This window comes from Phascolarctos cinereus, unplaced genomic scaffold (assembly GCF_003287225.1).
Source record: "Phascolarctos cinereus isolate Bilbo 61053 unplaced genomic scaffold, phaCin_HiC Scaffold_7;HRSCAF=346, whole genome shotgun sequence".
Lineage (NCBI taxonomy): Eukaryota > Metazoa > Chordata > Mammalia > Diprotodontia > Phascolarctidae > Phascolarctos > Phascolarctos cinereus.
The window spans coordinates 28,033,526-28,047,095 of NW_027556180.1; the positions used below are offsets into that span (position 1 = coordinate 28,033,526).

Sequence of the window (13,570 nt, forward strand, 5' to 3'; positions counted from 1 at the left end):
AATGCTACCATAGTATCTTTAAAATGGAGACTGTTTTAAAGAAAAAATGGGTAACATACAACTTATAACACTCAAATGCAAACTGATTTGATAATCCGGCTTTACCTATGAGAGTAATCCTGCTGTTGGAAAGGTTCATCTCTGACCTCCTTGCCAGGTTTATTCTGCACTTTTCCTTAAAAGGGTTTTTCCCAAAGACAAAGAATTTCTCAAGTCCTTGATATTGTTCAGTTACGGGCTTACTTCTGAGGGCAATTTTTTGTAACTAGGAAACAAAACATTTAACCAAATTAACTTGATGACTTTTCAACATGAAGAAATAGATTTGAATCATAACCACTAAAAAAGTCATTTTAAAATAACAATCACTTGGAAATACCATGAGATAAGCCGACCTTATCTATGTAGGGATATGAAGAGTTCAGAGAAGACAATATCCCTTTCTCTTCTATGTTTCTTTTCTTTTTTCCCTCTCATGCCTTTTTCCCTTACCAATTACTCAGGAATTATGGGAAACTACCTTCTAGAGAGCTACATACAGTTAACGTATGCCTATACAGAAAAGAATTTTGTAGATTTCCTAAGATTATCAGTGGGAGACAGAGCTTGTACTGCATATGCTGCTCTGCTTGGTTTCAATGGGAAAACGATACCCCTCCCAAGTTAAGCCCATCATTTTGAATTTCATCACCATGCTGCTAACTCAAGGCTGGCATGGCTGACTGGAGAGCGGGAAGTTGGAGCACCAAATTCCTCCCAATGCCTTCCTTTACAGATGGCAGAAGCTAGACTCAGCTCTGTCCACTCTGCATCTGCTCTGCCTGGTTTCAACTCCATGGAACAATGTGGTCCCTCCCCTCCACAGGGACCCCTAGTCTCTTCTCCCTCTCTTTCCTGTCTCCGTTTGTGTGTTGTCTTCTGCCTCCCCCCACCCCAACTAGATTGTAAGCTCCTTGAGGGAAGGCATTTTCTTTTTGTAATTTTATCCCTAGTACTTAGTATAGTGCCTGGCACATGTAGGCAGGTAACATGTTCATTGAACTGAACTAGACTGGATTATTACCACGTATAAGAGATATAAGTGAAAGGAATGTGAGGCATGAAGCAAATATTCTTGGATATCAGGATTAATTCCTTTATGCGATGATTGAGGACATATTATGTATAAGGTGTATGAGAATACAGTGGAATCCACTTACTTCCAAGAAGTAAGAGAAGTAACAGGGAGGACAGGTGGACAATTAACTCTGATGCAAAGATCCAGGATTTGTGCTCTGAGAAGTTTAAGGGAGAGGAGTGGGGAGGGTCTAAGAAAGCTTCTGGGTGAAGAAAATGGTACTTGAGGTGGACCTTGAGGGGCAGGGAGGGACTTCAGCAAGCCATTCTAAACATGGAGCTAATCCTCATCAAAGTCTTTACAGACACAAAAGAGGCTAAAAATGGGAGACAAAATAGTGGGGGCTTTGATCTTTAATAAATGCTTTAAAATAATCTTTAGAGAATAATGAACAGAAAGTTAAAGTCATCTCCAATTTTAAAATTCCATGATCAGATTTAAAAAAGAATACTTTCTCCAGATGCTAATGTTTGGCTGTGGTTTTGTAGAACTGTTTTCAAATAAGTCCATCAGCAATAAATTATATCTTTATGGGAGCCAAAAAAATGCCTTCAAATGGATGGTCATCCAGAGACCCAAAAAATTTGGTTTTAGCCATATTCATCACCTATAGTTTTAGCCACATTTTGTCTATACTCTTAGACAAACACTTCTCACTCCATTTTTCTCCTCTTTGGCCTCAGGCTTATTTACTTATTGACTGGTGACTGAATTCCACTGGCAGATGGCAATGAAAAAGCTAAACAAAACCCACTATGGCAGCATTTTGTAAATCTAATTAGATCTTATGTAAATTTACTGTTTGTGCCAACCACTGAAGGCTTCAGTTTAAGCATGCCCAATATCTATAGCTTACTCAGAGTCCAAATGGGAAAAGTCACTAGATTATTATGTACAAATGCTCATTTTCAGAAATGGCGGCCTCTTAAAATGGCATTCTTGTTTCTGGAAAAATAGAGGCCAAAGACACACATTAGAATCAGATGTTGGAGGCTTTTAGTAGATACAGCCTTGCTATTATTAAAAATAATTCATTTTAAACAAGTTGAGAACTTCAGAAATCAAAGTTTCAAATAACCTCAAGAGTCCATAAAATGATGTCAGGATTTAATTAAATTAGTTAGTACTTAATTAATAATTACAACTTCAGTGGTCTATTTCCTATGATACATGGAATCAGAATTTCAGAGAAACTTTAGAGGTCATCAACCACCACACAATGATCCTTTTCTTCCTCCTACACCTCCTCTTCTTTCTTCTCCTTCCCTTAAAGTCCAATCCATCATCTTTGCACTGTGAGTGCAAAACTGTACAAAAGCAAAAGTAATATAAAGCAATAGAATACCAGTCACAATGATGCTCAGTAGGGCCTTTGTCCATCCCAGACTTTTATTATAGATGGAAATCACAAGACCAAGAAATACCTTAGTCTTCAAATATCTTGGTCTCCATCAAATATAAGCCCATAAAGAAAGCTATGGTTAAGAGACTTGCTGGCATCTCAAAGTCAAAGATGAATAGGAAGGACTTGCTTAATTAGCACCTGCAGCAGAGTTCACCTGAGGCATACAAAATTCTGCCCTATCCCTTTATTTTAACTCTCTGTGAATCTTTATGTTTCAAGTGTGTTTCTTATGAATAATATATTATTGAGTTTCACAGTGGACATAAACATTTATCTTCAACTTTTTCTAATACTGTATTCCAATATCACTTCTCCTTCAAAGTAGTCTCTTCCAAATCTTCTGTGATAATTATAGTACCTTTGTACTTGAACTTTATTTTTAAGCTGCCTACAGTATTTCTATTTGACCTTGAAGTTCTGGGACCTTTTACTGGGATTTCTTTTAGTGGATAGTTGATGGCTTCTTTACATTTTCACTTTGACTTCTAGCTTTAATAGATGCTAGGAAATTTTCATTTCTAATTTTTTGAAATATGATATGCAGGGTTTTTTTTGATGTTTTCAAGTAGTCTAATGATACTCCAATGATCACTCATGGGCCTATATTTCAGGCCATTATTTTGTTTTCCTTTAAAATAGATACTTGTTTTCTTCTAATATTCCCTCTTATATCATGGAATCATTGATTTCTGTTTGATCCATTTTAATTTTTTAGGAAACTCATTTCTCAAAAATGGTTTTCCACAATGATTCTGGGAAGATAGCAGAGTAGGTTAGAAAACTTTCAGCTCTCCAAATTTCTTCCATAAGAAAAGACAGAACATCACCTCAGAGTAGCAGAAATAGACACTGGGTAAAGTAGTTGTCCTCCTAAGACATTTGAGAAGACCTTAGGGAAGACCTGACTGACCTCCAGGGGTGCAGGTTTGTTTGGCCTGAGTGAAATGCATTAGAGCCTCTCACCTCCACACCTTATAGGCTTTTCACTCTATCTAGAACGTTCTTCCTCTTGATGTCAACTTCTTGGAATCTTTCATTCCTTTTGAGGTTCAAATCAAGAGCCATATCCTTCCTGAGGCCTTTCTTGATTGCCCCCCCATTGGTAGCACCCCTTATATTACTTTCAATTCCTATTGTACAGAAACTGCCCTAACTTATTTGTGTATGGTATAATCTCACAATACAAAATACGTTCCTTGAGAGTAGGACCTGGGATGTTCCTTTCTTTGTATTCCTAACTCCTAACATGGTACGTAGCACATGACAGATTCTCGTTGAATGCTATTTGAATTGGAGTATGGATATTTATTTTAGGTAGCATCAAATGAGCAGAATGGGGAAATGAAAAATGGTGAAAATGTTAAAAGTTATATTACTAATAGATTATTCACTGATACTTCAACTATTTTGCCTCTATAGCTACAATGAAAGTTTACTACACACAGGAAACATTACTTATACTTCTGTGTCTCTCAGAATATCTAGTAATCATAAAATCCAGAGCTGAAAGGAGTTCTACAGGTCACTGGTTTACAACTTTCTGATTTTACAGATGAGAAAATGAAGCTCAAAGAGGTTAATTGATTTTCCCAAGGTCACATAATCAGCAAGCGACAGAGCTGAGTTTTGAACCCAGATCCTTTAATGCCAAATTCAACATTCTTTCTACTCAACCATGGATACCATATTTCCATAAATCAATTTATTCAACAGGTATCTGAGATTCTTCTTTGTATAGCCTCTAAGCTTTTAGAATGAATCATTGAAAATATGCCTTTTTTCCTGAAACAATATTAAAGACATTTAAGACATTAAACTGTAACCTCAGTGAAGCATCCCTACTTTAAGAGATGAAGATGAAGAATGTAGAGAAGCATGGGAAGATTGATATGGACTGATGGGTGCAAAGTGAAATAAGCAGAACCAAGGAAATAACATAGAAATGATAACTAAGAAATGTAAAGTGAAAGAACAATACAAGGAAACTGAACACTGCACAATTGTAATTACCAACCTTAGTCCCAAAGGAGAAATATGAAGAATTCACCTTCCTCCCTTCTTTGCACTGATGGGAGAAGATGGGGAAAGAAAGAGAATATACATTTATATAGCTCCTAATATGTGTTAGGCACTGGGCTAAGCACTTTATGAACACTAAGTTTTATTCCACTTGATCCCCACAACAACTCTGTGTTGTTACTATCTGCATTTTACAGTTCAAGAAACTGAGGCAGATAGAGGTTAGGGACACATGTTAAGTGTCTGAGGCAAGATTTGGAATGAGGTCCCCGTTACTCCAAGCCCATAGTTCTATCCACTGCACCATTTAACTGCCTCATGCATACTGGGCCCCATATAATGGTGAATATTCAATATAATGTTAGATGTGATTGAAGTGGTTAGTTTTGCTCAACTTATTCTCATTCTCTTTTTATACTTTGCCATAAAAGATACCTCTCTAGATGGAAAAGGGGGAAGGGATTTATTGATAAGTGAAGGTGACAGAAAAATTAAGGATAAATAATTTTAAAATGAATTGGTGTTACTCAAAGTAAAGTCAAATACAACATATCATACTTTTTAAATGTTTTACTTTTTGATATCAACTAATTCACTATGCCAATTTATAGACCAGATACAGCAATTTTTAAGCATACACATGATAATGGATGGTAATCAATACTTTTTGGCTCATCTTCCCCTCACTAGAATGACTTATTCACTCACTATTTTTATCTCCCCTTCAAAAAAAAAACACTCTTTTTTTCATTTATTTCCTTAGTCCACTGAATTTTTTTTTGCCATGATTAGACAATGCATTTGTGTTTCTGCTTAAACTTGCATATGCCACAGATTCAGATGCCATATATATTATGTGAATTCATGTATATAAAATATATACATATATATCCTTGTAACAAGTAATTTATTAAGCAACAGTTAGATAAGGGGCTTTTTATACTGAATTATTATTCACAGTAGTGAATGTCATTGTTCAGAATGCATAATATACTATCACAATGTATCAGTTAGCATTTTCTGATAGAGACTTTTTCACCCTGATGGTTATTCACTGTAACAGGATCTGACTTTTAATTCTTTATCATTCATTCCCAGATGAGTTAGTTAGTAAGCTGCTATTAGATCAAAATGCTATCTCTCTATAATAAGTATTAATCCTCTCTCTATCAATGTGAAATTCACTGGTCAAATTACAGCATGTAATTAGATTGAGGGAACAATTTTAAATCATTAAACAGCTTATTGCTTTACCTTGGAAGACTTCATAGATTGCTGTGAGTTATTGTTCTCATGAAGACTTTTCCCTTCCAGGGAACTTTTGCAGTTGTATGTCAATTCGTCACCATGGGAATCCCTTAAAACCACATTATAGTGGTAAGAGGTCCTTTCATGTGAAGCATGGATTTCCTCATCAGGTTTTCTATTTTCCAATAAAACGCTTTTCTTTTTTGTTACAATTTTTTCACTAGAAACAGTTGACCCTCTTTCTGTTATTTGAGGAGAATCTGAAGTGGAGCTTCTTGATGATGAAACTACAGTAAAAAGAAACAATAAATGATTTGTCCATATCTTTTGAAAGTTAAATAGGGCCCATATTTATAAATAAATATGCTACAATGGACTTTTATCAAACTATTTGAAAGTGGTTTGGTGTGAAAGTATTATGTGTGGTTTGCAGGTATGTATTCCAAATGTGAGACATGTGTGTAGACACATCTATTTGTAGATATTGTTGATATAATAGATAAAATGTACCAAGAAGGGCATTGGGAAGTCAGGAGACCTGGCTTGTAGTGCAAGTTCTGACATCAACTACTTGAAAAGCATTAGGGAAGCCATGCTTTTCTGGAGGCACGTCCTTATCAACCACAGGATGGAGGGTGTAGCCTAGATCAGTTCTAATGATCCATTTGATCATTTAAACATCCTAGATATAAAAAGTCAATCTAAAGTCTTCTAATGCCTGAATTAGCCGGGGAATTTTTTCCCCCACTCAAACTTTACAAGGGCACTATTAATGAACAGTGGGGACCATCTCCAGTCATCCTGATCTATATCTTGCCACTGGACCCAGATGGCTCTGGAGGAGAAAGTGAGGTGGGTGACTTTGCACAGCCCTCCCTCACTTAAATCCGATTCATTTGCAAGCCATGGCATCACCTCCATGATGTCATGGTCCTCTTTGAGAACAAAGGACAAACAAGACCAAGGAAGAACAGCAAAATTAAAGCCATTTGAGTTTCACTCTTCTCTAACTGCCCATGGGTGAAGAGTGACCAGCGGGCATACAACAAAAGAGAAAAGACTAGGGCAAGGACACATGGTTCAGTGGGCAAACTTGCCTCCAGGTAACCTCAATCAGGCTTATGAATGCAAACCCAAAGAATTACCACTGCATTTGGTTTCAGTCTTTTTTGGGGAAAGTCTAATTTTGGAGGAAAGAAAGTTCTTTCTGAAGGTCTGTTTTTGGCAATGAAATGATCCAATTTCTCTTGTCTGAATGGAGCAATGGAGCTATCCATTCCACTAAAAGTGTCACGAAGAGGTCTGTAAACAGTGGAGGTCATGGATTCACAGTCCAAATTTGGGCTGTTTGTTGTGCTAACAGGTTCCACACAGCCTGGCAAAGATGCAAAGCATTTACACCTGCATGTTAAAGAACTGCTCGGTCTTTGAAAATTAAGTTGCAATTTAAATTTCGAAAACAGAGATGCCCAAGTGTCTATGTTATCAATAAGAGAGAGAGAAAGAGATCTTGCCATGAGAGATACATTGCTGAGGATAATCAGATTTATAAAGCTCTTGGAGGTTATACTGATTTCAAACCACCATCAACACTCAAAGTTAAAAGAACTCTCAAAGTATGTTCTAAAGAAGAATCCCCCTGATACACAATATTGGGCAGGGGCACTCCCACCAAGGGCAGCCCAGTTTTGACACAGCTTATTTTCCTGACATGAAGCCTCAATTTCCTATTTTGTGCCTTCCACTTACTACTTCTAATTCTATCCTCTGGGGGCAATTAGAACAAATCAAATCTCCTGTCCTTCTGAAAGACTTGACTCAACTTTGTCTTTATTCAATATCTTAGTTCTGAGATTGCTATAGACAATGAATTCCAGTTTCCCTTGGCTAAAAGTAGTTGCACAGGACATGGATACCATGAATATACATACATATGTAAGTGTAATAAAAAATTATCTGATTTCATCCTGTAAATGGGCTGTTTGCTTAAGAGAATTACTAGGTCATAGAAATGACCATAGCTAAGGATTTGTACAGACATCCAGATATCAATCCCTTGACCTAATCCAAAGATGATGGCCATTTCCTTCACCAGGTCCTGAGGTCTGCAGCATACATAAGAACAATGGAAGGCTCTGATGGTACAGTAGGTGATAATGGTAAGGGTCACTGAGCCTTTTATTGAGGCTTAATATCCTTTTATTAAGGGGATTTGCTCTGTAAAGTTTGGATTCAGTCAAAGGGCTACAGTTGAGGACCTAGAAGGCCCCATGTGCCCTCGAGGCAACAGGTTCCCCACCCCTGGATCCAAAAGCTTCACTAATGAATGGCTCAGACCATAATGTGGGAAGAGAAAATAATGGCTTTTAAAGAAACTCTCTTTGGTGGCTTTGTCTCACACATGTAAATAGTGTTGAAGTTAACGGAAATTTGTTAAAATAATTATTTACTAGAAGATTTCATTTTTGTCATTATATTTTTCTGTTATTCATTTTTTTTATTTTATGCAAATTGAGCTATAGATGTGGATTAGACCTCAGAGACAATGTAGTCCAACCTTCTCATCTTAGCGATGAGGAAACCGAGGCTCAGAGAGGCTAAGTTACTTTTCCCATGCCACCCAGCTAGTCTTGGAGGCACATTTGAACCCAGGTACTCTGACTCCACAGCCAGGGCTCTCTCCACTGCACCTTGTCTCCCCCTGTCTTTTTTTTCTCTGTCTTTCATTTTCATTTTAACAAATCCAGAACTAGGAATTGCATTTCTTTATTTTACAGTGTATTTACTAGAATTATAATAGAAACATAATTGTGATTTCAAAATAAACTATATAACATTAAGATTTTTATAAATGTACATTAGTATTAGTTTAAATTATACCAACATTTATAATCAAGGATTTTTTAAAAATATACCTTTCAAAGTCTCTCTGGAGGCTGAAGAGATTATTCTGCTGCACTGAGAAAACAGGTCTTTATCGTTAGTTGAATGTCCATCCTGCCTCACAGCGTCAGTGGTCTTCATCAGTGAAAGGGGTAAGTCTTTTCCAAAGTAAAATTATTATTCTGATATTGATGAACTGTCCAACTTCAGTTTGGAAACAAGGAAAAGAATGTGGGGGAAAAGAATGAATCATCAGATTTTTTGAAACTCAGTTTATCATCAAAACAAACACAGAAGAACCTCAATTTGATTTAATACTTAGAAAACAAAGCATTCTGCTTAATATTCTGGTTAAGTTCTTTTTTGTTTCACCCATACAATTGGAAGGGTTTTAATTTTTAAGAAATTCTCTTTTTCTAGTTCTAATCCTCCCAATTAAGAAAAGCAAGAAGTAAAACAAAACCAAAAAGAAAAAGAAAAAAAAACTTTTCATAAAACTGAAAGATCAATCACTTATAAATTAGACTCTACCAGTAAAACATACAATGTACATCATGAGTACATATGAATGTGTGTATCTTTACCATTAAGCACTGCCACACTTTTTTTCATCTTAAGATCTCAAAATCATATATTTTCATAAACTGAAATATTTACTTTAATTAGCATATTGATTATAAGTGAAACTGGTATAGAAACTCACTTATAATTTTCTGAAATTTTCTTTAGAAGCACATAGACTCCTATTGTCTAACTATCTAATTTTTTATCAACGAGCAATGCTTGTTGATACAGTGAAACTGTGATGTTGGTGTTACCAGTTAATTCCCTATCCATTCATTCACCCAACAAATATGCATTAAACACTGACTGTGTGCCAGGCATGATGTAAGACGGAGGTCTCAAAGAAACAGCGCACAGACTGCACTGAGGTCTATAACACTCCCAAGTTTGTTTTGACTTGGATGAAAATGGAATTGGGAAATATTTTTAAATAAGTAAAAATACCCCGGAACTTAGATAACACTAATATGTAATTTTCTAAGTCACTACGTGTCCCACAAAGATTCTTAGGCACGGTTGAGAGCCCCCATTTCTAAGTCTGACACCTCCGGTGTAGGTACTGCAGATACAAAGATGAAAAAACCCAGTCTCTGCCCTCAAGTTCACTGTCAGCACAACATTAAGAGGAAAAACAGAATAAACCCCACTGAGATGATCACTTTGTCAAGCCAAACAAAAAGGCAACAATTTGATAAAGTTTTAGGATCAACGTGATTTAGCCTGATTGATATGGGCACAGTTCACTGACCACTCCTCATTGACGGTGCAGCAAGATGGCTGGAGGATAGAATTGACATAGAGTCGGAAAGAGTTGAGTGAAAATCCTTCCTCAGGTGGTATGATGATATGCCAGCAGAGCTAAAAAGTTTTGAAATCATCCCTTCAACACGATTAAAATGGTATTAGAAGAATATATGTCAGAGGCAGCTAGGTGGTGCAGTGGATAGAGCACTGGTCCTGGAGTCAGGAGGATCTGAGTTCAAATCCAGACTCAGACACTTGACACTTACTGGCTGTGTGACCCTGGACAAGTCACTTAACCTCAACTGCCTCAAAAAAAAAAAAGAGCATAGGTCCATAAAGCTATTCAGAGTTTGTAATAACCAAACTTTGAGAGAGCACCCAATTTCCAAGAGGTCACCATAGGTTTTCTCTCCTTCTTCTGCAGAAAATGAATCTGATTTGTGCTCTGTAGGTGGCATATGGAAGATGGCACTGGATTTGCCCTGGGGAATACCTGAGTTTGAATCCTATCTTACACACTCACTACCTATGTAATTCCGTACAGGTGATTTAACCTCTCAGTCTATAAAATGGGCATAATAATACACCTACATCACAGGGCTTTGTGAGGGTTAAGTGAAATAACATATGTAAATCACTTTGCAAAGCTTAAACTACTATATAAATGCTTGACGGTGACCACAACGACGACGATGAAGATGATGATAAATCAGATGTAAGTCACATGCAAATTTAAACATGGCTTAAAATATTTTGCAAAATTCAGTTGAACTATTTAGTCAGCATACATTTACTAACTAAATAGACTGATAATTACACTTTTAAAGCACTTCCATCTATAAGCAACTAACTTATACTAACAAAGAAGGAACTTGGACACAAAATGGGTGCCCATTGATTGGAAAATGGATGACCAAATTACGGTATGTGAAAGCAGTGGAATGGTAACACGTCAATGCAGCAATGAATATGAGGGATTCTGAGAAACTTTGGAAGAAACTTGAGAAAAGAAAATGGCACTAAGGGACACAAATGAGAAGCCAGATGTGATTGTGGTCCCAGAGAACAAATGATGATGCCCATCTCCCACCTCCTCAACAGAGAGGCGAGCAGTGCTAGGTAGGGGACGGTGTGATGGGGAGACAAACAAAGTCACCAAGGCAGCTAATCTTGACTGTTCCATGGGGTGAATGGTGTATTTGGGAAATGCATGTGATGTGAAAACAAAGGGAATAGATACCAATGCAGAAGTCAATCTGTTTTATCTATGACCTCTTACCTTTGTTGACTATCAGTGTCAGCCAATTCAACTTTGTAAGGCACAAAATCCCCTGAGCCTCCAGATTCCTCTTCATAATTCTTATCAAAAATAGGTTGTGAAATATTAATATAAGTAAATACACTTATCATAAACAAAGCAATTAACTTGAAGGATATACAGATTTCATTTTCATCCCAATACTGATCCCAGGAATTTTCAGTCTTGGGAGTTGTAAAATGTATCATGATTCTGCATGATTCAAACATGAGTTTAAGTTCCTCACTAACCAAATATTCTGGCTTCCTTCTCATAATAAAATATTAATAAATATACTCTATTCAATAAAAATCAAACAACAAAATGAGGCAAAGAAAACCAGAAGAAAATCTATAGAGATCACATGTAGTCAAATGGCTTTCAAAACTGGGCTATATTATAGGAGAACAGGAAGACACCTACAGAGGGAGGTGGATAAAATCATTATAATACATAAAGGAATTTAAAATATACCTTCTCCATTCTAGTGAAAGCTTTCTAGAACATAGTGTTAATGGATATTCAAGGCAGAAAGAATACTCTCACTGAACACAGCTTACCAAAATTTTAAAAATTATTCCTTTAAAAAAATCAATTTATATATAATTTTTCAAGAGCACATCCCTTGTGTAACATTACGAAAGGGCTCCATATTATGCTATCATAAATAACTGCCAATTCTAAGGTAGGATAAAATTAATTTATAGTAAGAATTTGCTTTTCTACATACATGCTATAGGATTGATACTAAGTTAATGGTATGTGCAAAAAAAAAAACTGAAAAGTTTAGCCTCAATCCAATTGGTATATTTGTTCTTCTACTCTCTGGAAGCACATCAACTGGGTTTTTGTTTTACAAGCATATTAAATTCCATCAGTTCTACCTTTCCTCCTTAATTACTTCTAATTTTTACTTCTTGAAAATAAGTTTCTGTCCTTTATTATGTATTACTACTTAGGGAGAAGTAATATCATTCTTCATGAGACACTCACATCATCGAGTTCCACTATCCTCACCGATGACTCAAGGTTCACTAATTCAGGTTGTTGTGGTAGGAAAGGATCTGGATAACTTTCTTTCAGATCTTCGACTTGGAAGTAAAACAAGAAAAAAGTATCACTCATCAAAGAATATGTCTTACCTGTTGATTTATTTTCTTCAAAATAACACAACCATCAGCACAGAGATGGTGCTCTCCTTTACATTCATGTGAGGATATAAAAGTTGTCAGTTTCCACAAGTGAAATATAAATTTTAATTAAGCAATTAAAACTACTTTTTTGTGAATGTAAGAGGGTTTGGTTCTCAAAAACATTCATTTTATATATATATATATATAAAATTTTAAGCAAATAAGTGAAATATTGATTGTATGCAAGATCATTTGGTCCTTCTCACAACAGCCCCTAAAAGAAGTGAAATAATTTTAACTTTGCAATTTTAAAAAGAGAGGGAGCGTGATGTAGCAGATAGAGAGCTGGCCTTGAAATCAGTAAATCATCGCTAAAGGTTGTCTCTGCCACAGATTGGTTGTGTGACTCTGAACGAGTCATTTAATCTCTTAGCTCTCTAGACCAGAGGGACCAAACATGCTGCCATGGGCCACATGTGGCCTAAACTGGATTCCAATATAATTGGAAAATATTTAATAAAATAAATTCAATAAAACATATATATTACATTTTAAAATAAAGTTAACATGTTGCCTACATCCTTATGTATGGGATTCTTACGTATGGGCTAGTGGTCCCCATTTCTATCTGAGTTTTACAGTGGTGATCTAGACAACTCAGATAAGACACTAAGATGGTAGGAGTTTCTTCACTCGAGAGCTCCCTAGAACAGCAAAATCATAGGTACAATCCCTGTCTCTCATCCTTACTTTTAAAAAATGTACTTTAATTAATAAAAAAAAAAAAAGTGTTTCTTCATTCCATAGAAGACTAAGGACCTTTTTAAAAAAGAAGAAAAAGCAGTTTTGAGGGATCTGGTTAATCTTTGACTGGCCATTCTAACTGAGGATAATCTACATCCAAGAAAAAACAAGCGTCTCTGATAGAGTAATGCATTAAAGTTAAAATAACACATTATCAATGTGTTATCAAATTTTGGTGCACCTTCAATATCATAGTCTTTTTCACTTAGTGTCGTGTCTTCAGCAGAAGCTGCTAAAGGAGTAAGTGGCTCACTAACGAGTACGGAAGGACTAGGCTCTTTCTTCAGTGACACATTCTTTGCACAATGAAGAGGGGTCCTGTGAAACAAAAGAGTAACGAAAAGTCTGAAATGGTG

The 13,570-nt window shown here is 36.1% G+C and overlaps 1 protein-coding gene across 1 annotated transcript in view; it reads right to left on the reverse strand.

Moving 5' to 3' along the window:
* Nucleotides 1-13,570, reverse strand: part of ZBBX (zinc finger B-box domain containing) — a 122,335-nt gene that overhangs the window by 38,009 nt on the left and 70,756 nt on the right. The window contains 7 exon segments of the mRNA XM_020980125.1: nucleotides 106-265; nucleotides 5,796-6,076; nucleotides 8,705-8,842; nucleotides 8,845-8,876; nucleotides 11,260-11,339; nucleotides 12,271-12,368; nucleotides 13,396-13,532. Coding sequence (XP_020835784.1) covers nucleotides 106-265; nucleotides 5,796-6,076; nucleotides 8,705-8,842; nucleotides 8,845-8,876; nucleotides 11,260-11,339; nucleotides 12,271-12,368; nucleotides 13,396-13,532 — 926 coding nt within the window.